This window comes from Mustela nivalis (assembly GCF_964662115.1).
Source record: "Mustela nivalis genome assembly, chromosome: 16".
NCBI lineage: Eukaryota > Metazoa > Chordata > Mammalia > Carnivora > Mustelidae > Mustela > Mustela nivalis.
Window position 1 is genome coordinate 19,388,459 of NC_139035.1, and position 27,486 is coordinate 19,415,944.

General features: G+C 39.6%; 1 protein-coding gene across 4 annotated transcripts in view; it reads left to right on the forward strand.

The window, feature by feature from the left end:
* Nucleotides 1-27,486, forward strand: part of RGL1 (ral guanine nucleotide dissociation stimulator like 1) — a 250,261-nt gene that overhangs the window by 150,737 nt on the left and 72,038 nt on the right. For all 4 annotated transcript variants that reach the window (XM_082702932.1, XM_082702929.1, XM_082702930.1 and 1 more), the window contains one exon: nucleotides 15,205-15,413. In XM_082702932.1, coding sequence (XP_082559058.1) covers nucleotides 15,205-15,413 — 209 coding nt within the window. The remainder of the gene's footprint in view (nucleotides 1-15,204; nucleotides 15,414-27,486) is intronic.

The window sequence follows — 27,486 nt, forward strand, 5'->3', positions numbered from 1 at the left end:
GTCATCTGGCATTGCTCCTTTGGAGCTTTGTGTGGCTTTGGAATGCAGGGGTCTGGGTTTGACTGTGGCCTGTCACTTACAAGCAACATGACTGGGTAGATTACTTTGCCCTTTGAGCCTCAGTGCCCTCATCTTTAACTTGAGGTTGAGCTTCTTTCCCACAAATCCCACTTTCATTCATTTATTCAAAAGTACTTGAGCTTGCCGTATGTTCATGGCACTATTATAAGACAGCGTGATACAGAAATGAACACAGACATGCTCCCTCACCGACCCAGTCACCATTCAAGCAGAGAAGACAGATATTAAGCAGATAATTCAATAGTTCGTTATCTAATGACAGTAGAGATCATTGCTTCCCCAAAAAGGAGCTAAAAGAACATATAAGAACAATAAGAGAATGGGGTCAGATTTTGTCACAGTGATCGGGGAAAGTTTCACAGAGGAAACAGAGACCAGGATAATCAGTAGCTGTTCATCAGGTAATGGAGAGAGAGAACATTTCAGGTGAGGAAACTGCAGGTGCAAATGACACGAAACAGAAAGAAACTGGGCGTACCAGAAGGCTAGAGAGAAGTCGATGTGCTCAAAGGAGAGGGAGCCGCAGTGGCAAGAAATAAACTTGGCCAGAAGAATTCTGATCCTTAACCTAGCATCAGTGGAAAGCACTAAAAGGTTTTAGGCCGTAAGTACACCACGATCAGATATAATCTGGGTCTACATAAAGAACGAACTGTCTGAACGCAAGAATGGATTCAGTTAGAAGACTACTAGAGAAGGCGAGGTTCTCAAAATGGGGACCATCCTCCACCAGCATCAGAACCACCTGGGAAACCTGTTAAAAGCAGATTCATGGGCCCATCCTCCAAGCTAACAATCCAAATCCTTGTAACTGGGGAATCTGCAGTAAGTCCCAGATTATTATAAGAAACATTAATGATTAAAAAGCACAGTAACACCACCAGAGGCATTCCAAAGATCATTAAATGAAATAAACCATGACTGGAATAAAATAATCTGCTTTTACTTAGGCAAGAATTCCCTCTTCTAAAATTTTGCTGTTACCACTCTCCTCTCCGACTCCCTTTCTTCCTTACCTTAGCAAGAGACCACTTAAGTTTAATGACTGGGGTTGCAAATGGACTTTGTTATAAGGTGGAAACCATCCTCACTTTAGAATTCTAGAATGAAATGTTTTGAACACGTACTTGTTTCAGTAATAAAAATTATCATAAATAGAGGCCTCCAACAGTGGTCTTAGTGTTTAAGGCTTAGAACCTGGCATGGGAGAAAGGGGAAGTTAAAAGACTTCAAATGAAGTCCCGGCTTACTTTATAACATATCTTTCATGCAGGAAGTATTGGAAGCTTCTCGGTTGTCTAATAACCCTCCCCCCACCCCACTGCGAGCCGTGTCACCTTTTTACAGTGTATTTACCCTTATGTCACAGAGCTGGTTGATTAGTTCATGTATTCATTTTCTGATACTCCCACTTGGAGTTGTAAAATATGAAAACAAATGCATATTCCCACTCTGTGTTTTCAAAGCGAGCAATTGGCTCAAAGGCTTTTATGTCCGATAGAACAATGAAAGCAATGTCAGTCTCAGAGAGTGAGAGATCCTTGTTCCATGTGCTTGATTCCGTATCTCAATCGTGATGGGAAAGAAATTCTGGAGAAAAAAACCAAAATCCATGATTTCAGTAATTTTGAAAATCATGATATTCAAGTATGGAACTGAGATTTAAAAAAAAAAAAAAAACTCAGAATAGTCATTTTGATAAATTCACTAAAATTCCCACCTGCTGTGAATAGATCTTTGTACATAACCTCAGATTTTTAGTTCAGAGGACAGAGTTTTTTGTATGCTTCAGTACATCTTTGGAGTTTACTAAGCTTTTAATTCAGATTTCTAAATCATTTGCAATTTACTTGCATTAATTTGTTTTTCACTCATTACTACAAACATGCAGTCGTTGTTACACATCGTTCCGTGTGCCAGCGACACGGGAGTGGACAAGGTCGATAAGGGCTCGGCTGTTGCGGGGTTGACGGAGAGCAAACAAGGAAACACGTCAGTGCTGTTAAGAAAGAAACCTAGATCATCTGATCTGGCCTGGCGGAGGAAGATGGGTCGTGTGACGCTGAGGAGATACTCCACGTCCAAAGAAGTAAATGAGAGGAGGGACCCATCATGAGAAAGTCAGGCAGAGTAGAATTTGAGGCAGAAGGAGCAAATGCAGAGTGGATTAAGTGTGAATGGGCTTGCTGTGTTTTGAGAACTGAAAGATGTGTGTCTGGGGCTTAGGGAGGGAGGTGGTTTTGGTGGTGAGGTCAAGGAGGTAGGCAGAGGGGCCTTGTGGGCCATGGTGCAAGTCTGCATATTATTCCAAGTATTTGGGGAAGCCAGTGAGAGGTTTTAAGCAGGGGAGTGACATGCTCTGATTTGTGTTTTTAAGAGATCACTGTGGTGGGGGTCTGGCTGGCTCAGGTGATAGAGCATACGACTCTTGATCTTGGGGTTGTGAGTTCTAGCCCCGTGCTGGGTGTAGAGATTACTTAAAAATAAAGTCCTTAAAAAAAAAAAGGTCACTGAGGGTGCCTTTATTTAAAAAAAAGGCATTTGCTTTAGCAGTCCAGCTAAGAGGTCATGATCAAATATTACATACTTGCATTGTTTCTGTACACACTTTTCTTACTTACATGTACAGACTTTCTTATTTGACGGAATTTAGAATAATTAAGTAAATCTGGTTTAGGGAACATAATGTTAGATTTCTTAGATAAAAAGCTCATTCCTATCTTAAAAACATTCATTTAATACTCATGAAGTGCTTGTTGGTGTGGTTATAGGCTGATTTCTGGAATTATAAATACAAATATGACCAGTCTTTGCCTTTAAAGATTTCACGGTCTACTGGAGGATGCCTGGAAGTAACCAGATACTGACAACATACTGTGGAAAATGTGTGATTACCACAGATGTTTCTGTCTGTCTCTTGGTAGACATGCACAGTCATCTCTTTTGGGAAGGTACGTAGGAGTGGAATTGCTGAAGCATAGCATAGGCTTGTTTGGCTTGAGTGAATACTTGGGCTTTATTCTAAAAGTAGAATTTGTGCTTTGGAAAGAACATTTTGGCAAGACTGGAGGCAAACAAGCATCATTAAGTGCTTGTTACACCCCCCCAATTAAGAAATGAGGTCTAAATTAAGGCAAGACCATAAGGAGGGTGCATAGAATGGGGAAGATAAGGTGGAGACAAGGATGACTGGCAGGTTTATGACTTGTACCATCGACTAAGTCAGAGGGTAGAGAAGGGGTGAGATTTTAGAGGAATGAAATGAGTTGAATTAGAGTTCCTTCTGGAGTACCCAGAAGAAGAAAAAGTTTGAAGGAAATTAAGAACTCAAGATAAAGATCTGGAAGTTGATATGCTTGTGTTAGGCAGAACTGTGGGATTTATGTATGAGGTGGCTAGAAAGAAGATGCAGACTAAGAGGAGGCTGGATGTTAGAAATGTCCCCATATTGGTGCTTAAATGAAGAATCAGGAACTAGCAAGGAACCTGTAGTATGGAAGGAGAGCCTTGAGGGCCATGAGCTGGAATTCTGGTAAAGTGTGACTCTGGGTCCAGACCACCTAGATTGACTCCTGGCTCTGGCTCCTTTTTAGCTGTGTGCCCTGGGACAAGTCATTTAGCTTTTCTTTGGCCTTTGTCTATAAAATGTGTGTAAAATGCAGATAATAAATGTATCTGCTTTATAAGCGTATTATGGGATACATAAAAAGTGCTTAGAATCATTAGTTGTTATTGAGAAAGGGATGTTCATAAACTAAAGGGGCAGAGATTTCCAGAAGGGAATCAGTGGTTGCCCGATCTGTAGGGATACCGCCGGAGGGGAGTGCAGGAGCATTTTCACAGGGTTGACAACCAGGGGGAAGAGTACTGAGGGCAGAAGTAAAGTCTGTAGGCTAGTCTTAGTACCTTCCCTTCTTGTAGGAATGCGCATTGAATTTCAGAGCATATACATGTCAGAAAGATCACATGGTTTGCTTGAGAGCATCTCAGGTCTTTGACATGAGTGTTAATAGCTTGGTTTATTATAGAGCTCTTTTATCTCAAGCAGTTCAAAGTGCATCCCACTTTTTTTTTTTTTTTTTTGAATCATCCTCACAACATCAAGGTGAGTTAAGAAAGGTCAAGGTAGCATTATTCCAAGTTGACAGATGAGGACCCTGAGACTAAGCGAAATCCCATGGCTTTGTCTAAGCTTATATTAGTCAGCTTCTCCTTTATTCTGTCGATGGAGTGTACCCCTCTCTCTTCTCGCATTGTCAGGCACAGGATTCCTCAGAGGGTGGTCAGGGAATCTTCTGCATTTAGCATCACGTGGGATGCTGGCTACAGTGCAGATCCCTTGGCTTTATTCTAGGTTGACTGATCAGCGTCTCTGCAAATATGGGTTCAGGAATCAGTGATTTTGCCAGCACTCCAAGCGATTCTTTTGAAACTGTTTAGTGTGTTCAAGGAAACAGAAATAAATCCCCAAGTGCACATTGTTCTTAGTGACATTATTCACACACACAAAAAATCTTGAAGTATTTTATGTTTAGAAACTCAAACTATTGTAACTAAAACTTTAGAGCTGTTTCTGAACATATTGCCTGATTTATTATCTTTGTGAAATGGCGTAGTATCTTTGGACTCGAAAGTAAAACTGATTTGACCTACACACATGAATAGGACAATTTATTGGTGTGTTACCATAGCACTGCTGGGTGTGTCACAGAGAAGCTATGGCCAAGAATTCTTCATATTTACTTCATTTTGGTTAATGGTTCCATCTGCAATTACTGTATATAGTAAACTTATATATATATATAAATTTATAAGTATATAAATGTATTTATTAGTTACTATATTATATATTAATTACTATATATTATATATTAGCTACTATATATCAATGTGTATGTTAGTTACTATATATATAGTAAGCTCATATATATATATATATATATATATATAGTATTGATCAGAAAGAGTTGCTTTCTCTGTATTCATAGCTTCTGTTTTCTTTTTTTTTTTTTTAAAGATTTTATTTATTTATTTGACAGAGAGAAATTACAAGTACACTGAGAGGCAGGCAGAGAGAGAAGGAAGCAGGCTCCCTGCTGAGCAGAGAGCCCGATGCGGGACTCGATCCCAGGACCCTGAGATCATGACCTGAGCCGAAGGCAGCGGCTTAACCCACTGAGCCACCCAGACACCCAGAGCTTCTGTTTTCAAGTGATAATGAAATCACCATATCTCTCTATGGTACTTCCAGTGGAGCAGCACAAGACTCTCAGGGTCAGGTAACTTGAAGACTGATGCTAGGGGATGGACTTCATTACACAAGCCTAGGACCAGGCAGTGATGGCTCATAAATCACTTTCTTCTTCTTTAGTTGTAGGGGAGGTGGATTTTTCTGGGTGAGTTGGCGGTCTTGTCTCTCTGGTTCTCTATTTTTACTTTTGGCTTCCAACAGCCACGTAGTAGGGACTCAACAAGTACATGTTGAATGAATGAATCCACTCAAGTGTATTTAGGAACTACCAAACACAACCAAGCGAAAAAGAGTTATTCTAGCCCACTGCTGAGAGGAGTAGAAGGCACTGACAAGTACTCGATGATTAATTGAAGTGGAGCTAGAAACAGAGTCTGGTTCTGTGGGATTCCCCCAACCCCTGCTCTTCTTACCATTGATTGTCCTCCTTACCGTTGACTCAAGAGGTCTTTATCTGAAATTCTCACTGGAAGGCCTCTATTATTTACCTGGAATTATTTAACAAAAATATGCCCTAATCTTAAGTTCTGTCCATCCCTTCCCTTCCATGCCATTAAGGGAGAAGATTCATATTCATATTAGATAATCTCCACCATAGGTTTTTAAAGAATACAGTCCTTTTTTTCCTTATAGATACCCTTAGCACCTCATTTGGGTTCTTTGTACAATGGAAGTTCTTTTTATACTGTTTTTACTGACTTGAGATCAAGAATGGGTCATGACCCATGGGAATGATGAGCATATTATTAGGAAGATAAATATTTTCCTTATGACTGACATGCCTATATTTTTACATATATTTTTGACACATTAAATCTATTGAATGGAATGGTTGCTTTTTCAGTTTCTGTTCATTTGAGAAGTTGGATCTATGTTTTTGCCAGCTATCAGTCCTTCTATAATCCATCTTCTCCTTTATTTTTGTTAAGTGTCAGCATTTACAAGCCTGCCACTTTGGCTGAATCTTACAGTCAATCACATTGTCATTCTTCTTTCATTTTCCTTTCTCTCTAAAGCTAGAAGGAAATCAGCTCTTGGCTAGAGAGATTTATAAAACTAGCAGGTAGGAAAATTAATTAATAATCTGGAAATTAGAGGAGAGCATGCGTGTTCCCCATGGGTTCTTACTCTGTGTTATCCAGTAGCTTCTCATATGGCTTACTGACATTTTTTTCCTGGCCTCTTTGGAGCCCTTGGGTGAAGTCATTTGTCTTTCTTAGGGTTAATTTACTCATTTAAGAAACTGTAATAATGAGGGGGATTTTTGTTTTCCTCTGGAGAGGGTGTGTAGCACTAAAACAATATTTTCCCCCTTAGCTGTTAGAGATCTCGGTCAGTGTCAGGAGGAAGGAGGCATTTACTACAATAAGACCCAACTGTTGGTGAAAGTAATTGAGGTAGGGGAAAAAAATTGGAAAGAGGATGTTAGTATAACATACAATATTTTCTTTTAACTATAGAATCCTGAGTAGTTCTTACAACTGTTCAACAGGCCTTCAGGTCTGTTCTTTCATTTTATCTTTCTTAAAACAATGGTATAAAGTATAGAGATTCTGGGCTATTGATGGTTCTGATAGCCCTGGGTACGCAGATATGGAGATGGAATACCCAGTACTGTGTTGCTTTGTGTTTTAATGCAACACACTATATAGAAAGACAGGGCTGGTTTTATATCCTGGTTCTGTCCATTATGCTAATGGGCTGGGTACCTTTGGGCCAGGCCTCTCACCTCTCGAAACCTCAGGTTCCTTTATTAAATGAGAATATAAATGAGAATAATTATTGTTCTGGAAGATTATTGTAAAGATGGAGTGTCTGACCCATGCCCAGTAAATACCTATGAACCCTCTCTTCTCTTCCTTTTCATTTAGGGCATGAGGATGGTTTTCTTAGAATCTATTTATAGATTATGAGGAGGAAAATCTCCTGCGGAAAAAAGGCAGTTTATTTCAGAATATCTTTCAGAGTGATGTACTCAAGATAAACTAAATTGTTCTTCCCACCTTGCCCTGGATTTGATCACCTGAGAGCACGTTGAAAGACACCTGCTTGCTCTGTACGTAGCCATGTCTACAAATCCCTGACCTAGGAATATTACCTTGTCAAATTCAGCTCTGAGGACTCTGTCCTAGAGCTTTGAGGGAACAGTAAAGTTAAACTGTACCTTTTTTTTTCTTTAAACAGGTTTTTTTTTTTTTAAAGATTTTATTTATTTATTTGACAGAGAGAGATCACAAGTAGGCAGAGAAGCAGGTAGGGGGTGGTGGGAAGCAGGCTCCCTGCTGAGCAGAGAGCCCGATGCGGGGCTTGATCCCAGGACCCTGGGATCATGACCTGAGCTGAAGGCAGAGGCTTTAACCCACTGAGCCACCCAGGCGCCCCTAACCTGTACCTTTGAATTTGTAAGTCCGCATAGACTTTAAAGACTTAGTTTTGGAGGGGAGAAGAAGCAAGTTAGACAGTCATTACTTGAATTCTGAAATCCAGGGGAATAATGATTTGTTGGCATTTTGATAATGGCGCTTTGATTTTTATGCTTTATCATTATAAAGGGGATAATAATAGTGGGAAAGAAGTGTTTACTTTGCTTAAAACGGAACTAATCCCATAGGGGAGGAGAAGGGATTCTTTAGTGTGGTATGTAGAAGAAGAATCAAACTAAGGACTATGTTTGGGAACATTAGGCAGTTGCCACCCCTGCAACCTACCCCTGCCCCTCATGCCCCAAGGATTGGTGAAGGAGCCCTTTAAGTCTGAGAAGGAGATAAAGCCCCATGGAACTGTCTATGGGCTTTATGGGGGGCTGGGAAAGCCTCCGGGCTGTGGAGAAGCTTTTCCATTCATAGCAGGCTTCATTCACAGAGAATGTTAGGTCACACGGAAGCTCACTACCCCCTGCTGACCTTTCCAGACAGAGGTTGGCTGGGCCGCCCAAAAACAGAATGAGTTCCAGAAAGCCAGGACACCTGTTAACCTGTGACCTCAGGATATGATGACCTTGGCTATTTGAGGCTCTGAACGAGAGAGAAAGAAGGGAGTCATACATTTTGCAAATTCATCCTGGATCCTAAACTGTCTGTGACTGTGCCATGATTTGGTAAATGCAACAGACTATTTCAGTTCAGACCTCCCTCCCCTCATGCAGCTCTAAATCCTTGAACTTCTCAAAGTAACACGTGATTTCTAAATTTTATAACACAGATGGGCGAGACATGGAGGCATTAAGTTACTGTCTTAGGCTCCGTAGTAACTTGGCCTCGGAAATGGGGATGGAGCCCAGGTTAATTCAGAACATCTTTATCATTAGCATTCTGAGTTTTAAGCACAAAAGTAGCATATAAAAGTGAAATTATCTTTTTGGGAAATGTGATGTAGCAAACTCCCTGAAATCCATCTGATTTTTTAATTTGGCCCCTGTAAAGACTTTGGGGTCCTGCCAGGAGGACCGGAATGTCAGATGTGGGGATTTGCATCAGCAAGATGGAGTCTGTGATGGGCTAACACTGGACTGAGCAGCAGGAGGACTACGTCTTCAGGCGATGGAAAACACAATTTCCTGTTTCGTCCAGGACAGTTCCTGGACTGAAGGGGGATCTACGGAGCCCAGTTAAGACAGGATGGTAGCGGGAGCTGGGGTTTCTGTGTGATAAAACAATGGCCTTTGTTTGTTGTCACAGCTCTCTTAGCATTTTCCCGAGGATGAAGGGTACTCATCCTAGAAGTCTGACCACACTGTGACATGTGGCTTCAAGTAAAGTCAACTCTTGGGGACCCTGTCATTGTTTTGAGAGCACCTTCATGCTCCGCTACTCTGCTTCCTTCACATACCTACATTTATTCTTAGCTCAGAGGCATCATTTCTGCCTTCCCCAAGGTCAGAGATCACAGTGACAACACAGATGCCTTAACCGGAGTGGACACAGATTGAGAAAAATATTCAGCCTCCCCGTGTGAAGGTCCCTCCTGCATTTACTATAGCATCATCTGGGAGGGGCTCCTGGGCAGTGGCAGGCTGGTAAATAGCTCTCCAGAACAAATGCCTCAATTTGTGCCCAGTGTGCCAATTTCTAGGTGTAAATCTTTCCACAATGACCGAATTTACAATACCAAGGCGGTATCATTGAACATGGAACTGAGAAAGGGTGTGCACAGTTGGCTCTTCCAAGCAGGGCATGCCGGTTCCAGCACATCACTGGCTGGACCTTGTGTGTTTTTGCATAATTAGATGGAAGGTTGGGTTGGCCTGTGTCTAAATCTGGGAATGAAGACTTCTTCTGAGTTCTCCACCTAGAAATGTTACCAAGGATCAGGCGATGCATACGTTTGCTGCTTGTGCAGGTGCTTCTTCTGGTGCTTGCCATCTCTGCCCTTGGGACCTTCTGAATTTTGGTCTTCTTCCAGATGCCCTCCTCAGTCCTCTGTTCTTCCTGTTCTACACAGTCTGCCTGTGACAGTGAAGCCATTTTAATTGACGTAATGTCTACGTATTTCCATCTTAGACCCTGTCCCCAGCTTTGATATTCTAACTGCCTTTTGGACTGTCCTATTGGAAAAATCCCCAAGATACTTTGCGTCCTAGGTCTCTAAGTTGGAATTCAGTACCTCCGTGCCACGAAAATCTGGCTTCACTTTCTCAGTTTTCGTTCATATGGGTGGCGCTGTTACCATCTCAGGCATTCACACTAGAAACCAGGGAAATGTTCCTGGTTCTTTTCCCTTAGCTTCATCCTCTGCATCCGACTCTTCAGCACGTCCTGACAATTCCTGACTAGCCCCTAAATATGCCCCCTCCCACCACTTTCTCTAGCTCTGTCATCATTAACGCAAGTTGAGGCCCTTCCAGTTATGTACCCCAAGTATCAACAACTTTCTTACTGATTTTCTCAGCTTTGAAACTTCCCATCACATCTGTCTTCCACACTGTGATTTCTCTGACCACACTTGAAACTAGAGGAAATGACGCCTAAGCTCTAGAGGATTTGACCAGCATCCTCCATGATCGGGTAGTTCCCTGCTGACTCTCTAGCCAAGCTGTCCATTCCTTTGGTCTTATTGCTCCTGTAACCAATAGGATGTCAACTCCTCCCGCCCCCCCCCATATCTCTTTTCTTAATGCCTTTGTGCTGGTGTCTCTGCTACATCCTCCCCAACGTTGTTAACTCCTACTCATAACTTAAAACCCACTGCAAGCATCCCCTATTTAGGATGTCTTTTCTGATGCCACCTTTAGGCTCTTCCATGGTGTTTGTCTATCTATCTCTGCTCCATTTTGTTTTTTTTACTCACTTTGCATTATAATGGTTTCTTTGAGTCTCTTTCCTCCACTAGACCCAGCAGCCTGGGTGTCAGAGCTGCACGCTCTTTACCTTTATGTCTCTCTTACCTTGCACAGTGCCTGGCACATAGCACGGTTAGTTCACTGGGGCTGAATAAGTAAGAGAGAGATCCATGCTGTACTCCTCGTATGCACTTAGCCCAGCCTTCCCAAATCAAGATAAAGATACAGGATGCTAAGTTGAATTTGAAATTCATATACATAACAAATACCATTTTAGTATGAGTCCTAAATACTACAGAGGACATACTTATGCCCCCAAAGTATCCTATTATTCATTATTTATCTGAAATTAACATTAAACTGAGATTCCGGCAACCTTAATCTAGAGAAAAAATGAGCTTGCTCCCAGAGTAGTTCACCCAACACAGAAGTTCAAACTGAGCTTGACATCACTTGCCCTAGGGTTTTGTGCGGGACTGTGCCTTGTGTCTCTGAATGGCTTATGGGTGCATAGCTCATAATTCTCACAAGTACTGGCTTTGCTATAACACTGTGCTGGCAGCCATTACCTACATGCATGTTTTCCTTTGTATGGCAAGGACATTTAATCTATACATACATACATACATACGTACATACACCTACATGCATACATATACAGTCCAGACAGATGGTCAGAGCGTATTTGTGTAGTGTCTCATGACATTTCATGTGGCTAAATGATGCGTTTCTCTCAAATGGGAATATTACACACAGAGCTAGCAGTGTGTACCTTCTTAAAGTCTATAAAACCCTCAATGTGGCTTTTAGGTTTTGTTAGAGAGTTATGACTGGAAAATAACTCGCTGTTGACATTCCTGCTGAGGCCAAGATGCCCCAGAACTGATGTTCTGAAGGTTGAGCATGGCTTGGAGAAGGACTTCGTACCGTCTCTGTTTTAATGAGGTTGTTTACTTAGCATGTCCACTATTAAAGTATCAGATGACTGAAGTATTATTTTGATTGAAGGACTTTTTTTTTTTTTCAAGTCAGAAACACCCAAGTTGTTAACAGTTTATGTTTTCAGAAAGTGAAAGAGTGTCTTTCTCCATGACTGGAAACAGGATTGAAATATGGCACATTTCATCTCTCACATTGTTTTTCTCCCGTTCTCCTTGTGCCAAAATGGATAATTATGGAAATTCCTCAGCTAGGACAGTCGAGCAGAGTTTTAGATATTTACCCCATAGGAGTCAGACATGTTCTCTCAGGAAGTAGATTCTAATGGCAGAGAGATTGCCGCCCTACCCCCCACCCATAAAAAAAAAATCCTGAAACATTTTTGTGGCCTCAGTATCATGATCTTGTCAGTAAAACGATGGTCTCTGATTAAATCCAGATTGAGCTGTTTCCTGTTAGCGTGCTAACCCAGAGGGCAGGCTCCGCCCTCCATGTATTCCTCTCTGAGTCTGGGGTATTAAACACTTGTCTGCCAAGGCTCTCCTCCTGCCTCCCCCACTTTCCTTTTAAACTAGAATTCAAAGGTATTGAGATACTACACACAAAAACAGATCCTAAAGTCTCTTGAAAGGTTTCTGAAGCTAGAGAATATTTTGCTACAAAAATTAAACAAAAATTCTAGCTTCTCCAGCGTGAACTGTACAGCAGATTTGGGTTTTCTGTTTCACTTTTGTATAATTTTATTTCCATGTAATTCCAAGAATAAGTGGATAATTTCAAAATTTTTGTTTCACAAGAATGTACTATGTGAGGGTTGGTAAATTTGAACTCGTCTCCAAGAACCTTCCCCCCTGCTCTGGCAAGTTGATATTAGGGTGTTTAGCGAATGGGCAGAACGGGACACGAAGCGAGGGCTCTGATACCTTAACACACATTGTGAATTCTTGTGAGAATGATTGTAGGCACCAGACCAGTTCCTGTACCTAGAGAATAATTTTTAACATCCAAATAGTCAAAGTATTTTATGAGCTGTTCTGTTAGCTCCAACATGGTTCTTCCTAATGCACAGATGCAAACACTGAGGAACAAAAACCATCACCAGGAGGTATGGGGGACAGGCGCGCATATGGAGATTTTTTTTCCTCCAGAGGAAAAGGAGGACTAAAGGAAGCGACTGGGTTAATGAATAGCAGGACTCCATTCCCAAGGGAGAGCCTTGGCTTCCTGCCAAATCTGCTTTCTGGCAGGAAAGGGGACCCCCTTCATCAGGTCCCTTGACAAGTATTTTTCTCAGTGTTTGAATTTTTGGCCACAGCAGTGCTCAGGGAAAAATTAGTTCTTTTAAGTCGTTTTTACTTTCAAGAAGAACAGATTTAAAGCAGAATTTGCGTGGTGAGTAAAATAAGAATCCTCAAATTACAAGATTGTTTGGTAAGGAAACAGTGTCTCAAGGTAAGGAAGTTTGATTTAGAATTAGAGCTTGAATATCCCTGGAGAATGAGAAGCCGTTCTTTTCATGGTTGTTGTTAACATTTGACATCGAAGCACGTTTTTTAACTACTTTTTAATATCATTAGGCTGATCATTTTTCTGGAACCAGATTGTCTGAAGTGATAAAGGAAAACATAGAAAACGTCCGTGCATTTTGGTATTAAGGAAGAGGTCAAGTGGATAAGGATATTGGAAGATCAAAATTAGACCTTGTACTTTATCATGCTTTTTTTTTTAAGTGAAAGGTAGCAGAAGTGAAATATAGTTTAAATGCATCACAGTGATTTACTTAGTTAACGTTTTTCAAAGTAGGTTCTTTCTGATGGTCTGCAAGATGCTAAGACAATACAGGGAAGCCCATTTGAAGGGATCGTGTATCATATCCTTCTCTTGGAGTTTCATAACACGTTAGCCTGTTAAAGACAAATTCTGCAGTAAAGAAATACGCTTGACTTTACTCTGGAGTTCCCAAACTTGACCATGGGACCTTTTGTTTTAGAACTTGTGTTTACAGCACCCATGTTGGGCAACACTGTACTAACCAGTAAAAAAAGTAATTATATCCTTTCCACTTGCTGTTTCTGCTTCAAGTGGACTGTCACCCCTAGGATGACAGACGGATACTATTAGGCCCGTTTTGAAACTACATGTAGAGTGATAAAGGATGGTTACTAAGCCATGATCTGAGTCAGCAGGCCAAAGAGGCTTACAGACAGGTTCGGTATTTTGCCCGACCAGATCCTGTTCCTTCGTAAAGCAAAAGTATCCTTCGAGAAGTCAATAAAGAAAATCACCCACCATGGAAGGTGGGGTCTTACTATTCGTTCCCACTAGCATTTAGACATCATGACGTTGAGCTACCCTTCCTCTTCTCTGAAAGTAATAACTACCGCTTTGGTCCTACTGGACGCAGTCTTGTCAGCTAATTTCCTTCCACTGGTTGAACATGGGACAGGCCAGTTGAAGAAAAAGAAAACGTGCAGCCTCGTGAGCGCAGGCTTACCATTCAGAGATCCAGTTCCCTGTTCTTTGCTTCTCTTCCTCGATGTTCACATGGCTGGCTATTTCAGTTTAGAAAAATCTAACATGCCACGATTTAAACTCACCATTGAGGAAAACGGCCTAGCGATTGTTTGCCGCATCGGCACTCACTGATGATTTATTTTAGAAAAAGATCCTCTTGGTAGGTCATCTTCGTGCCTGTGAAGGACACATTAAGCTGAAAATTGCATCTCTATAGAATTTGTGAGGCAGAGATTTATGGCAGGAGGTAAGGCACATTCTTATTTTTCTTCCTTTTAATTCTCTCCCCTCAGACTCAATTTTGAGCTCTGCATATCTTATCCATAATCACTTGTTATGTTTTATGTTTCCCAAGGGGCGGTCATACCTGCCAGTACTATCTGCGGCGTCATTCTTGTGTGACAGCTACTTCTCAGGAGCCCATGTCCTTTGTTGTTGGGCACAAGTCTCCAGGAGGCAGGGATCATACACCCACGCACCCTTTCCACTACTCCCCAGGGATGAGCACAGGGCTCCCTGGTCTAGCCACTTCCTGGTCAATTCCACTGACTGCTGATGACATTGAATCAGGAAGGCTGTTGCTTCTTGTGGGCTGAAGAGTACCAGACCGTGGTCAGATCTCCAGAGATTTCCATGGAGGACACACTCTGGCCATGGCTGGTCTTTCAGCCCAGTAACACGATGTCAGCGGGGCTCATGCAAGTCCTGAAAATCTCACAGTCGCCTCTTCAAAGCCAGTGTGTGTCAGCCCCAGCACACCACTGTAGGAGATGTCTGTAAGAACGAGCTTGACAACTCACCATGGAAAAACACAAAGGAAATGATTGATTAAACTTCTGCTGAGCTTGATTCTGGGCTCACGGGAAACATCCTTGGCCAGTTTAGCCCAGCAGTCAGGTTCTTGATAGGGCATCAAGGAGAAGCAAGTGTAACCACCGTGAAGTAAAGTAGCGCCCCCCCACCCCATCCCCCACCACCTCACTATTACCCTCCCAGGTGGGAGAACTGCCTTCCATGGCTCGTCGGGAAATGAAATAAGAGCAAGGAAAACGTGACAGGCTGTGTTTCAGCAGTCTCAGCGTTTTGGGTTTTACTTTGGGGAGCTCTTTCGCCTGATCCTCATCATGAATTTATTGTACAGGTTGAAGGGGACCAGCTGCCTCCGGGACATACCGTCAGTCAGTACGAAACCTGTAAGATCAGGACCATCAAAGCTGGAACCTTGGAGAAGCTGGTGGAGAACCTGCTGACGGCTTTTGGGGACAATGACTTTACCTACATCAGCATCTTTCTGTCAACGTACAGAGGCTTTGCCTCCACTAAAGAGGTGCTCGAGCTGCTGCTGGACAGGTAAGAATCCAGCGGAGTTTGCGAGAGGAGAGAAACAGTGGGGGAGGGGGGAGGCTTTCTGCGGAGGGAGGGCGTGCCTTTCAGATTCCCCTGCACTCGGGATGCCGAGTGGGATGCGTGAGGAAGGAGTACCTGGAAGGAACAACTTCTGGAACAAGTGGCACAGAGGCTATTCAGGAGCCATTTTATGGTCTATTTCTGGTAGAAATACCTTATAAAAAAATCTATAAAATATTTAGGAGTATATGCTATAAATCTAGGTTCAGTTGCCTGCGGATTTCAGTTTCTATTTTCTCCATATGTTCATAATTTTATGTTATTCTAGTAAATAATCAGTCACCAAGAATCTTACTGGGTTGTTTGGAGAATTAAATATGCTAATAGAGGGTCACCTGGGTGGCTCAGTGGGTTGAAGCCTCTGCCTTCAGTTCAGGTCATGATCCCAGGGTTCTGAGATCAAGCCCCTCATCGGGCTCTCTGCTCAGTGGGGAGCCTGCCTCCTCCTTTCTCTCTCTGCCTACTTGTCTGTCAAATAAATAAATAAAATCTTTTTTAAAAAAATGCTAATGTATGTGAAGTGTGGAGTTCAGCATTAGACCCGTAGGAAGAAGCTAGTGGATGGGAGCTTCAATAATGATGGCGGTGATACTGTGAACAGTCACTGTGCATCGACTGCTCTGCGGACAGGCACAGAGATACTATCCTGGGTTTATGTTGTCAAGTCCCATGTTACATATGGCAGAGCAGGGTGTATTGTAATTCACATATTGATAATTCTATTTCCCCCCTCATTTTGGCTTTATTTATAATTAAGCTTGACCTTTTAATAAATTATTATTAAATTGACTTGATATTGGGAGGAAGAAAGCCATCCGTCAGTTGTTCTAGACACATGAGAGCTTTCATCTAAATCCTCACATTCTGGGGGTTCCTGCCTAAGAAAGAATGTGAGATAGGACATTTTTGTTGGAGTAGTTGAATGATGACTTTTAGGTAGGTTTTTAAAATATTTTGAAGGTACTATACACTCATGTGCTCATAGAAGGGTATAAAAAGGAAATATTCATGTTTTTCTCATATTGCTACATTGTCCCAAATATCTTTTATTAGGTTTTTTTTTAAATTTAGAAGTAGAAAAAAAAATTAAATAGACCATAATCTAGTTAGGCAGATAACACATATTAACATTTTAAGAATAGAAGTAATAGAGACTCTTGGGTAACTCAGTCAGTAAGCGTCTGCCTTTAGCTCAGTCCTGGGATCAAGCCCCACATCAGGCTCCCTGCTCAGTGGGGAGCCTGCATCTCCCTCTTCCTCTGTCTCTCTCCCTCTGTTCATTCTTTCTCTTGCTATCTCTGTCACTCTCTCTCAAGTAAATAAAATCTTTTTAAAAATGGAAGTATTCCATATATAGTGAAAAGTTCAAACAATTCAGAAAATTATGAAAGTAAACATTTTCTTTTCCCCCAAGTCCCATTCCTCTTAGGTAATCACTGTCTACCATTCCTTTTGTATTCTTGCCCAATTTTTCTGGGCATATATACATATATATATATATACACATACACATACGCGTATATAAATATATATAATATTTGTTCATATTTGATATTTGTCAAAAATATATTTTTTATATGATACAGATAGAATCATAGTACACAGTCTGTTCTGCAACTTTTTAAAAAAAATTTATCTATCTTGGAGATTTTTTTTTAAAGATTTATTTATTTTATTCAGGAGAAAGCACAAATCTAGGGAGGGGCAGAGGAAGAGGGAGAATCTCAAAGAAACTCCCCCTCTGAGCCCAGAGACCAATGTAGGGCTCAATCTCATGACCCTGAGATCATGACCTGAGCCAAGACCTCGAGTCCAACACTCAAATCACTGAGCCACCCAGGTGTCCCGTCTTAGAGATTTTTTGATGATGGCGGTGATACTGTGAACAGTCACTGTGCATCGACTATGTGAAATAGTCGTATGTGAAAAGCTTAGAATAGTGGCTAGCATATTGAAAGCTCAAGAGATGTAAGATACTGTTATTTCAGAATCACATATGGATGGATTTACCATATTCTTTTTAGTGGCTTTATAGTATTTATGGAATAGATTATTCTGTGGGTGCGCAGTTAAGGTCTCTCTAGTTTTTTAGTTGGTTTTTAAATTTTTTGAGCACTGCAAAGAGTGTTTTTGAATATATATCTTTGAGAATTCTGTAGGATAGTTTCGTAGAAGAGTGATCAATGGGGCAAAATATATAAACATTTTGAAGTGTGAGAGGTATTGCTAAGTCCCCCTCCAGAAGGCTGTATCAACCACGCCCCTGTCACAGAGAATGAGAGTTGCCTGTTCCTTCGCTTTCCCCACACCCGTGTGAACTGTGGATGTTTTCACCGCTGTCATTGAAACCATCTCTATTATGATCTGTCCATTGAAAAATAGCTCATTGCTTTTAAGTTTATGTTTCTTACATTTGTGACTGAGGTTTAGCATCTTTAAAACATTTACTGGGCATTTGCGTTTTCTGTTTATGTCTGTTCATATTCTTTTCTTATTTTTGTTTTGAACTATTATCATCTAATTATTGATCATCTAAGTGTAATTCTTTAATATTATGAAATTAGTTTTTTGCCGGTCGTAGGTTAGACATATTTTTCCTAATTTGTCCTTTTGTTTTATTTATTTATTCATTTATTTATTTAAGAGAGAGAGAGGGCATGAGCAGTGGGGGTGGGGAGCAGGGAGGTGAGGAGAGGGAGAAGCAAGCAGGTTCCCTGCTGAGCAGGGAGCTGAACGTGTAGCTAGATCCCAGGATCCCAGGATCAGTACCTGAGCCGAAGACAGGTACTTAACTGGATGAGCTACCCAGACACCCCTGTCCCTGGTTTTAAAAGTTCTTTATTAATGGGTCACCTGGGTGGCTCGGTTGGTTGGGTGTTGGACTCTTGGTTCTCAGAGCCTGCTTAAGTTTCTCTCTCCCTCTGCCCCTCCATCCCACACTCACTCACATGTGCTCTCTCTCTCTCTCAAATAAATAAATATTAAAAAAATAAAAGTTGTTTATTAATATTTTTCATGGAGACATTTAAAGCAATTTTTTGGGCGGTCATATCTATCAGTCTTAAGTAAGGCCTGTGATAATAAAGTTCTATTCCAGTGTGATTAAGGTTATTGATAACTGAGTTTTTCTCAAGATATTTTCCTCATCGGTGCAAGGCAGAGTGACATCATTTGGACCGATGGTTATTCATATGTTGTTCATATTCAGGAACATTGGCAAAATGTCTCTCTGTCCTTTGTCATGCATTGATCTGGATATGATAATTCTGGACTTCAGCACAGAAAGTTCTGTAGTGTTTTTGCATGGCAGCACTTACAACGTTAAGCCTGGTTTATGAATCTGCGGGATTAGTGAGTCATATCTTTCATGGTTTGTTTGCTTGTATAGTATCTCACACCTATAAATAGAACTTGGAGAATTATGTGAATTTTCTTCTGGCTATTTCATGTGTATATAAAGAATGAAGTATATGGAGTATACAGTTGGCCAGCAGTATGGGGAAATAGGTCAGCACTTCAAAAACTCCTACAAGTTTCCTTTGGAATAGGCAACCTCTTCTACTTACGGGGCAACTCCACTGATAATAGGCCACAGATGTCTGTAGTCAGTAAAAGAACGCACATGAATTCCAGCTGTTCATCATAAATAGTGGACATACACACAGGAACTAGCGTGTTTAGTCTGTGACTCACGTACATCCAGCTTTTATTTGATGATTTTTAAAATCTCCTCTTTGTTCTATTATAGGAGATACCCAATTTTGGATTTTTTAAATTTTTTTTTTTTTAAAGATTTTATTTATTTGACAGAGAGAAATCACAAGTAGGCAGAGAGGCAGGCAGAGAGGGGAGGAAGCAGGCTCTCCCTGTGGAGCAGAGAGCCCGACGTGGGGCTCGATCCCAGAACCCTGGGATCATGACCCAAGCTGAAGGCAGAGGCTTTAAACCACTGAGCCACCCAGGTGCCCCCCAATTTTGGATTTTTAAAAGATGAACCGGATAACAGTTAACTAAGTAACACAATCAGCATGAATTCAGATTTATAATTCAGAATTCAGAACTTGAATTCAGAATTCAAATTCAGTTTACTTCAAATTATCATTTAAGGTGTAACTGAACAAAAGAGTTAAGATTTATCTTGACCTGCTTGGCTAGGCCATGGTTGGCCTTAAATTTCATCTCCTAGTCCTATCCTTTGCTTCCTTCTGAAATGAGTGGAATCAGTGAGCGCTCAATACCTGTAAAATACCCAGTACTCTGCAAGACAGCATTTGTATGAAACAGAAATACAAGACTTGGTTGGTTCTCACCCTTGTGAATTTACTGTGAAGCCATTGGTACTTAACCTTCAGGGTCACTCACTCACTTGCAATACTGCTTTACATAATTTGTATTCACAATTTCATATTCTTTTTCTTAGAGAGGACCCTTCAAATTCCATATGCTCTGTAAAAACCTGGATCTACCCCCGAGAACTTAATATTTTACTGCAAAATAAGGCTTACACTCATAAAACAAGCAGGCAACCACTTAAGATGGTGTAAAAATCAAACTCCAACATGTTCTGTAGAAGTTCAGAGAAGTAAATCTCATTCATTGTGCTGCTTCTGTGAAAATCTGATTTGTCTATGTGTATACAAACTTCGACGTGAATATTTCTTTCTCCCCATTTCCTACTCACTTAGATCGTGTGACCAGATGTTTATCTTTGTTTAATTTTAACCAAAATGCAGATACTGTGGAACACGGGGTCCTTACATTGGTTGCTGGGAGTTCTAATGTCTGTAACTGGGAGGTAAGCAATTAAATTGCACAGACTTACCTTCTCTGAAGATAAATTCAACACACTCTTTTCTTGTTAGTAAATCGTGGTCGGGTTGTTTGTGAGTCTCTGATGTAACCTTTTTATGATTTCTCTTGGTTTCTTAATAGTAGATTGCTTATCTTTTGTGGAATCAGTACTGAGAAGTTATTATAGGATGTGCTAATCCTAACCAGTCAAGAATGGATGGAAGGCAGATGCCGCAGTCTTTGTTTATACTCAGGGGAAAGCTTATTTGTTTCTTGTTTTTTGTTGTTGGAGAAAGCTTATTTGAAGTCAAGCTTTGATTTTCCTTAAGATTTCCAAGCCTGTGGCTTTTCTCATATGGAACTTTATGTGGTTAAAAAAAAATTTTTTTTTATAGTTTTTTTCATTCTGCTAATATGAGTCTTTGTGATTGACCAATAGACAGTGGTTTGAATTCATGTATAGTAATTCCATGTGTTTGCTTTTTCTCTTGCTTGGGCTTATCAGCAGTTTGCCAGAAATCCTGTTTTCTGTGCTTGTCACCATGGCTCAGTTAATTCTAGGGCTCATTGGCTTCCTTTTAACCTAAGAGAAAGTTTCAAATTGTGGCTCAGCTATTTGTGTTAATGCTTTGAGATTTTATTTTCCCTAACTTCAAACATACATGCCACTTAAACATACATTTTTCCCACCATACCATTAAAAAATAGGTAAGGGAGTTAGGTCCCATTGAAAATACCCAAGCTCAAATGTAGGGAGAAATCTACCTCAACTGGTGATCCTCAAGGAAGACCATGAAATGTTTATACCCATACCTAGACTTTTCTTTAGACACCTGTCCTATTAGCTACTTTGGGGCCACTTCCTGATCATTCTCTGATCTGTATCTCTCCTATCAGAAGTAATCAGAATGCCAGGGACAAGCAGAATAGGGGTGAATGTGTCTCCAGAAACTTTTGCTTAGCCACTGTTGGCTCCCAATTTGCAGTTTGGAAAGAACTGAGCACGTGTGAACTACCCCTTCATTTCCAGTGAACTCTCCCAGTGGAGGCCTTTTGGAGAGGATAAAGGTTAAAGGCATCCATAAACATGATACTTCAAGATCAGTCTGACTTGAATTTGCTTGCTTAGGTCACAGAGACGACACTACTTCCGGAGGTCTTTCAACTTATCTCTTCTTTTCATGTTTTCTTGCCATGCATTTACGCAGACTTCGTCTCAGTTTGTCTATCATCGCGTTACCTCTCTGTTTACAGATAAGAAAACAGGCTCAGAAACATTGAATCAGTAACTAGCAGAGCTGGAATTAAAACCTACCTCTTTCTGAGTTGGAATCTTTTTCCAAGCATACCATATTACTTCCCATGATCTGTTAATGCCATTTTAAAAGAAAGGGTGATTTGGGGATCCCCCTCAATTCTACTCAGTTGACTTTCCTTGGAAACTACATTACTCTCTTCACATGCACATCAATATTCCTGTGTGTTCATCTTTTCAAATGATAGTTACGAGATGTTTAATATGTACTGTAGAAAGTGCCTTGTATATAAAGGTGGACAAACTGGTCGTAACTCCTGTACTCTTCATATTTAATGGCTAGTGGGGGGAAAGTAACATTAAATTCCTATACAAATAAATGCATATAATCAGACTTTGTACAATCCTTGGGGTGTAAGAGCTAGATTCTGTGACAGAGACAATTAAGAGATGATTTGGGGGCTGGATATTACCCAAACAAAACTGGATGTTGGCCAGAGATGTAGGGGGTTGAAAAGGCCACGGACCATCAAGGTCACTCTTGGGTCTGTGTGTCTAGAGTGTTTCTGTTTATTTGATGTGCTCAGGTCAGAACCACTGACCTGACTCTGCTGCTTCCCAACGAGGATTCTTTTTGGCGGACAGGGGTATAGTAAATGAGAAAGCTTGGGAGGATTTATGCAAATATATTATCACTATGGCGATAGTAATCTTAAAGCCATGCTTCTGACATCTGGTGTAGTAACACCTGGAGTAGTAACGATGTAAAAGATGCTGTTCCAATAACCAGCAAGAATGGAGCTGACCTTGCTGAGTGAAGAGAGGAGTCGATCAAATGTAAAGCTTGGCAAAATAAGTCAGAGAAAGACAAATACCATTCGATTTCACTCATGTGTGAAATTTAAGAAACAAACAGGGAAAAAGTGAGAGACAGACACAAATCAAAATATAGACTTAACTGGAGAGGCAAACTGATGGTCACCAGAGGGGATGGGGTGGGGGGATGGGTGAAATAGGTGGTAGGGGTTAAGGCGTGCACTTGTGAAGAGCACAGGCTGTTGTACAGAAGTGTTGATTCACAACATTGTACACCTGAGACTAATATAACACTGTGTGTTAACTAAGTGGAATTAGAAACTTAATGTAAAGCTTGAAAACATTTCATTAATTCCATAAACTTTGTTGTAAGTGCCAAATATGCTTTCGTTTCCTTTCAGAGTTTTAGAATATTTATGGAAAAAGCGGTCTTTCTGTCTTTCTTTTAGGGGATTCATGGAATGAATAGAGTGAGCATGAACTCAGAAGTAAGAAAATGAATTTGATTACAGTTTTGCACTTCTTACTTGCTGCTCAACATTGGGCAAGTTACTTTATCTTACTAGCTTCAGTTTCCATGCCTATAGTGTTAGAATGAAAAATAACCCTAATACTTAGAGTTATTATGAGGTTTAAGCTTGATGGTACAAAGTTCTTAGTATAGTGGTTGGAGTGTTTAAGAAATTGCCGTCAGTTTTTCTTTCTTCATGGAACTTTCTACTTTTGGAAATTCCCTTTTTTATTTATCTTGCTTATTTCTTGCTGTCTCCATGCCTCTGCTGTTCACAGCTGTATCCTTAGGAATGGTATCAGCCATTGGTTCTTAGGAACTATCTGTCCAAGACGGCTAAATAATGGTTTATGTATTATTTATGCCTATTATGAGCCCTTGCATTGAAAGGTACAACCATGAACATACCCAGCATCTGCCTCCATTTGGTGGGACAGACAAGTAAATCTAAAGACTCGTACCATTACTGTCAAGGCAGTGAGGAGGGTTCAATATGTACTTTAAAAAGAGAGACTTTTTTAAAAATAGAATTTAAGGTTCGTAGCAGAATTGTGGAAAGTACCAAGAGTTCCCACATACCTCCTGCTCACCATCAACATCCCACATAGAGTGGTACATTTGTTACAATTACAATGACAGACATGTCATTATCACCCAAAGTCCATAGTTAAATCGGGGTTCACACTTGGTGGTATACATTCTATGGGTTTGGACAAATGTATAATGATGTGCATCCATTGTTACAGCATTATACAGAGTAGTTCCACTGCCCTAAATAGCCTCTGTGCTCTGTCTATTCATCTTTCCCTCTTCCCACCCAATCCCTGGAAATCACTGATTTTTTTTTACTGCACCCATAGTTTTGCCTTTTCCAGAATGTCACATTGTTGGGATCATGCAATATGTAGCCTTTCCAGATTGGGTTCTTTCACTTAGTAACATGCAATTAAGGCTCCTCTGTGTCTTTTCATGACTTAGTAGCTCTTTAATTTTTAGTGCCAGATAATATTCCATTGTCTGAATATGCCACGGTTTACTTATTCATCCACTAAAGGGTATCTTTGTTGTTTTTACATTTTGGCAATTAAATAATAAAATAAAATGAAAGTGTTGTAAACATCCATCTATAGGTTTTTGTATGGACCAAAGTTTTCAACTTCTTAGGATAAATTTATCAAGGAGCAAAAATGCTGGATCATGGGGGAAGAGTATGTTTAGTTTTGTAAGAGACTGCTGAACTGTCTTTCAGAGACAGAGAGGTGCATTCCCACTAGCATTCAACAAGAGTTCCTGTTGCTCCACATCGTTGTAAGCATTTGGTATTGTCAATGTTTTGGATTTAGGCCATTCTGATAGGTGTGTAATGGTATCTCACTGTATTTTAGATTTGCAGTTCCATAATGACATATGATGCTAAAAATCTTCTCATGTGCTTATTTATCATCTGTCTATCTTCTTTGGCAATGTATCTGTTTAGGTCTTCTGCCCATTTTTAAAAATTGTGTTGTTTTCATATTGTTGAGTTTTAAGAGTTCTTTGTATATTTTGGATAACAGTCCTTTATCAGGTGTGAGTTTTGCAAATGTTTTCTCCAAGTCTTTGACTTGTCTTCTTATTTCTTAACATTATCTTTTGCAGTGCAGTAGTTTTTAAAATTTTAATTATGTCCAGTTTATCATTATTTTCTTTCATGATTTCTGCCTTGCTGTTGTATTTAAAAGGACATTGTTGAGGCACCTGGCTGGCTCAGTCAGTGGAGCATACAACTCTTGATTAGGGATTGTGGATTTGAGCCCCACATTGGGTACAGAGATTACTTACAAATAAACATGGAGGACATTAGGAGAAGGAAAGGATAAGTGAATTGAGGGAAATCGGAGGGGGAGATGAACCATGAGAGACTGTGGACTCTGAGAAACAAACTGGGATTTTGGAAGGGAGAGGGGTGGAGGGTTGGGTGAGCCTGGTGGTGGGTACTAAGGAGGGCACATATTGCATGGAGCACTGGGTGTGGTGCATAAACAATGAATCTTGGAACACTGAAAAAATAAAATAAAATAAAACAATTAAATCTTAAAAAAAAAAAAAGAAATAAAAGGACATTGTTATACCCAAGATCATCTAAGTTTTCTCCTATGTTATCATCTGGAAGTTTTATAGTGTCATCTTTTACATTTAGGTCTGTGACCCATTTTGAGTTGATTGATGTGAAAGGTGTAAGGTCGTGTCTAGATTCATTTTTTTTAAGTGTGAATATGCAGTTGTTCTATCACTCATCATTTGTTGAAGAGACTATCTTTGCTCCATTGTATTGCTTTTGCTCCTTTGTTGAAGATCAGTTAACCGTATTCATGTGAATCTATTTTTGATAGATAGATCTGCTCTATTGGATTTATTCCAAGTATACCAAACTGGTTCAACATTTGAAAATCCATTCATATAATCTGCTCTATTGATCTCTTTGTCTGCTTTCACCAATACCATATAGTTTTGATTATTATAGCTTTATACAGTTAAGTCTTGAAGTCAGGTAGCATCAATCTTATGACTTTGTTCTCTTTCAAAATTGAGTTGGTTATTCTGGGTCTTTTGCCTCTCCAAATAAACTTTAAAATCCATTTATCAATATCCACAGAATAACTTGCTAGGATTTTGGTTGAGAGTGCATTGAGTTTATAGATCAAGTTGGGAAGAACTGACATTTAGACAGTGTTGAGGCTTCCTATCCATGAACATGAAACATTTCTCTTTTAGTTATTCTTTGATATATTTTATAAGGGTTTTGTAGTTTAGCTCATATAAATCTTTTACATTTTTTTAGATCTATACATAATATTTTATTTTTGGGAAGGTGCTATTGTGAAGGGTTTATGTGTTTTTAACTTCAAATTCCACTTGTTCATTGCTAGTATATATGAAAGCAATTAACTTTTGTATGTTAACCTTGTATTCTGTAATCTTACTATAATTACTTATTAATTCCCAGAGTTTTTGGTCAATTTTTTTTCAGATTTTCCATAGATAATTATGTTATCTGCAAACAAAGATAGTTTTATTTCCTTCTTCCCAATCTGTGTACCTTTTATTTCCTTTTCTTCTTTTTTGTTTTTGCTTTTTGTATTAGCTAGGATTTCCAGAACAATGTTTAAGTGCAGTGGTGAGAGGGGACATTTGCCTTGTTCCTGATGTGAGTGGGAAAGCTTTGAGTTTCTCATTGTTAAGTATGATGTTACCTGTAGATTTTTTTGTAGATATTATTTATCAAGTTGAGGAAAATTTTCCCTATTCTTGGTCTGTTGAGAGTTTTACCATGCATGAGTGTTTGATTTTTGTCATCTACTTTTTCTGTATCTATTGATTTGATCATGTGATTTTTCTTCATTAACTGTTGATGTTATAGATTACATGAACTGATTTTCAAATGTTGAACCAGGTTTGTATACTTAGAATAAATCTAACTTGGTTATGGTATATAATTCTTTTTTATATTGTTGGATTTAATTTTTTTCTTTTGATATTTTTTGCATCTATATTCTTCAGAGATGTTGGTCTCTAGTTTTCTTCTAATGTTTTTATCTGGTTTTGGTATTAGGTTAATACTTGCCTTATAGAATGAATTAGGAAGTAGTCCCTTTGATCCTATCTTCTGAAAGACATTGTAGAGAATCAATATAATTTCTTCCTTAAATGTTTGGTAGAACTTACCAAGGAATCCATCTGGACCTGGTATTTCTGTTTTGGAAGGTTATAGATTATTGATTCAATTTCTTTAACAAATACAGGTTTATTCAGGTTCTCTATTTATTCTTGTGTGAGTTTCATGTAGATATGAATTTCTGACCTATATCATAATCCTTCTCTTTTTTAAACCTTTCTTGCAAGGCAGGTCTACTGGCTAAAAATTCCCTTGATTTTTGTTTTTGTTCATTTGAGAAAGTATTTCTCCTTCGCTTTTGAAGGATAGTTTCAAAGAGTACAGAATTTCAGGTTGGAGGGTTTTTTTCTCAACACTTTAAGTATTTCACTTCACTCTCTTCATGCTTGCATAGCTTCTGAGAAGAACTTGGATATAATTCTGATTTTTGCTCCTTTACAGGTAAGGTGTTCTTGTTTTGTTTTGTTTGCTGTGATTTTTCCAAGATTTTTTCTTTGTCTTTGATTTTCTGAAGTTTGAACATGATACACCTAGGTGTAGTGTTTTGGGCATTTATCTCTCTTGATGTTCTCTGAGCTTCTTGAATTTGTGGTTTTGTGTCTGACATTAATTTGGGGAAATTATCATTTATTTCTTCTTCATTAGTCCTTTAGATATTGTTTCTGTTTCCTTTCCTTCCGATATTCCCATTATACATATGTTAAACCTTTTGTAATGGTCCCATAATGCTTGATATTCTATTCTTTTGGAGGAGGATTTTTTAAAATTTGCTTTTGTGTTTTGTATTTGTTTATTTGCTTCTCAGTTTTAGAAGTATCCATTTTCATATTCTCAAATGTAGAGATTCTTTCTCTACAGAATCTACTAATTGGGTCCCTAAAAGACATTCTTCATTTCTGTTAAGATGTTTTTGATTTCTAGCATTCTTTTCTTATTCTTTATTTCCATTTCTCTGCTTACATTATCTATTCTTGTATGTTGTCTACTT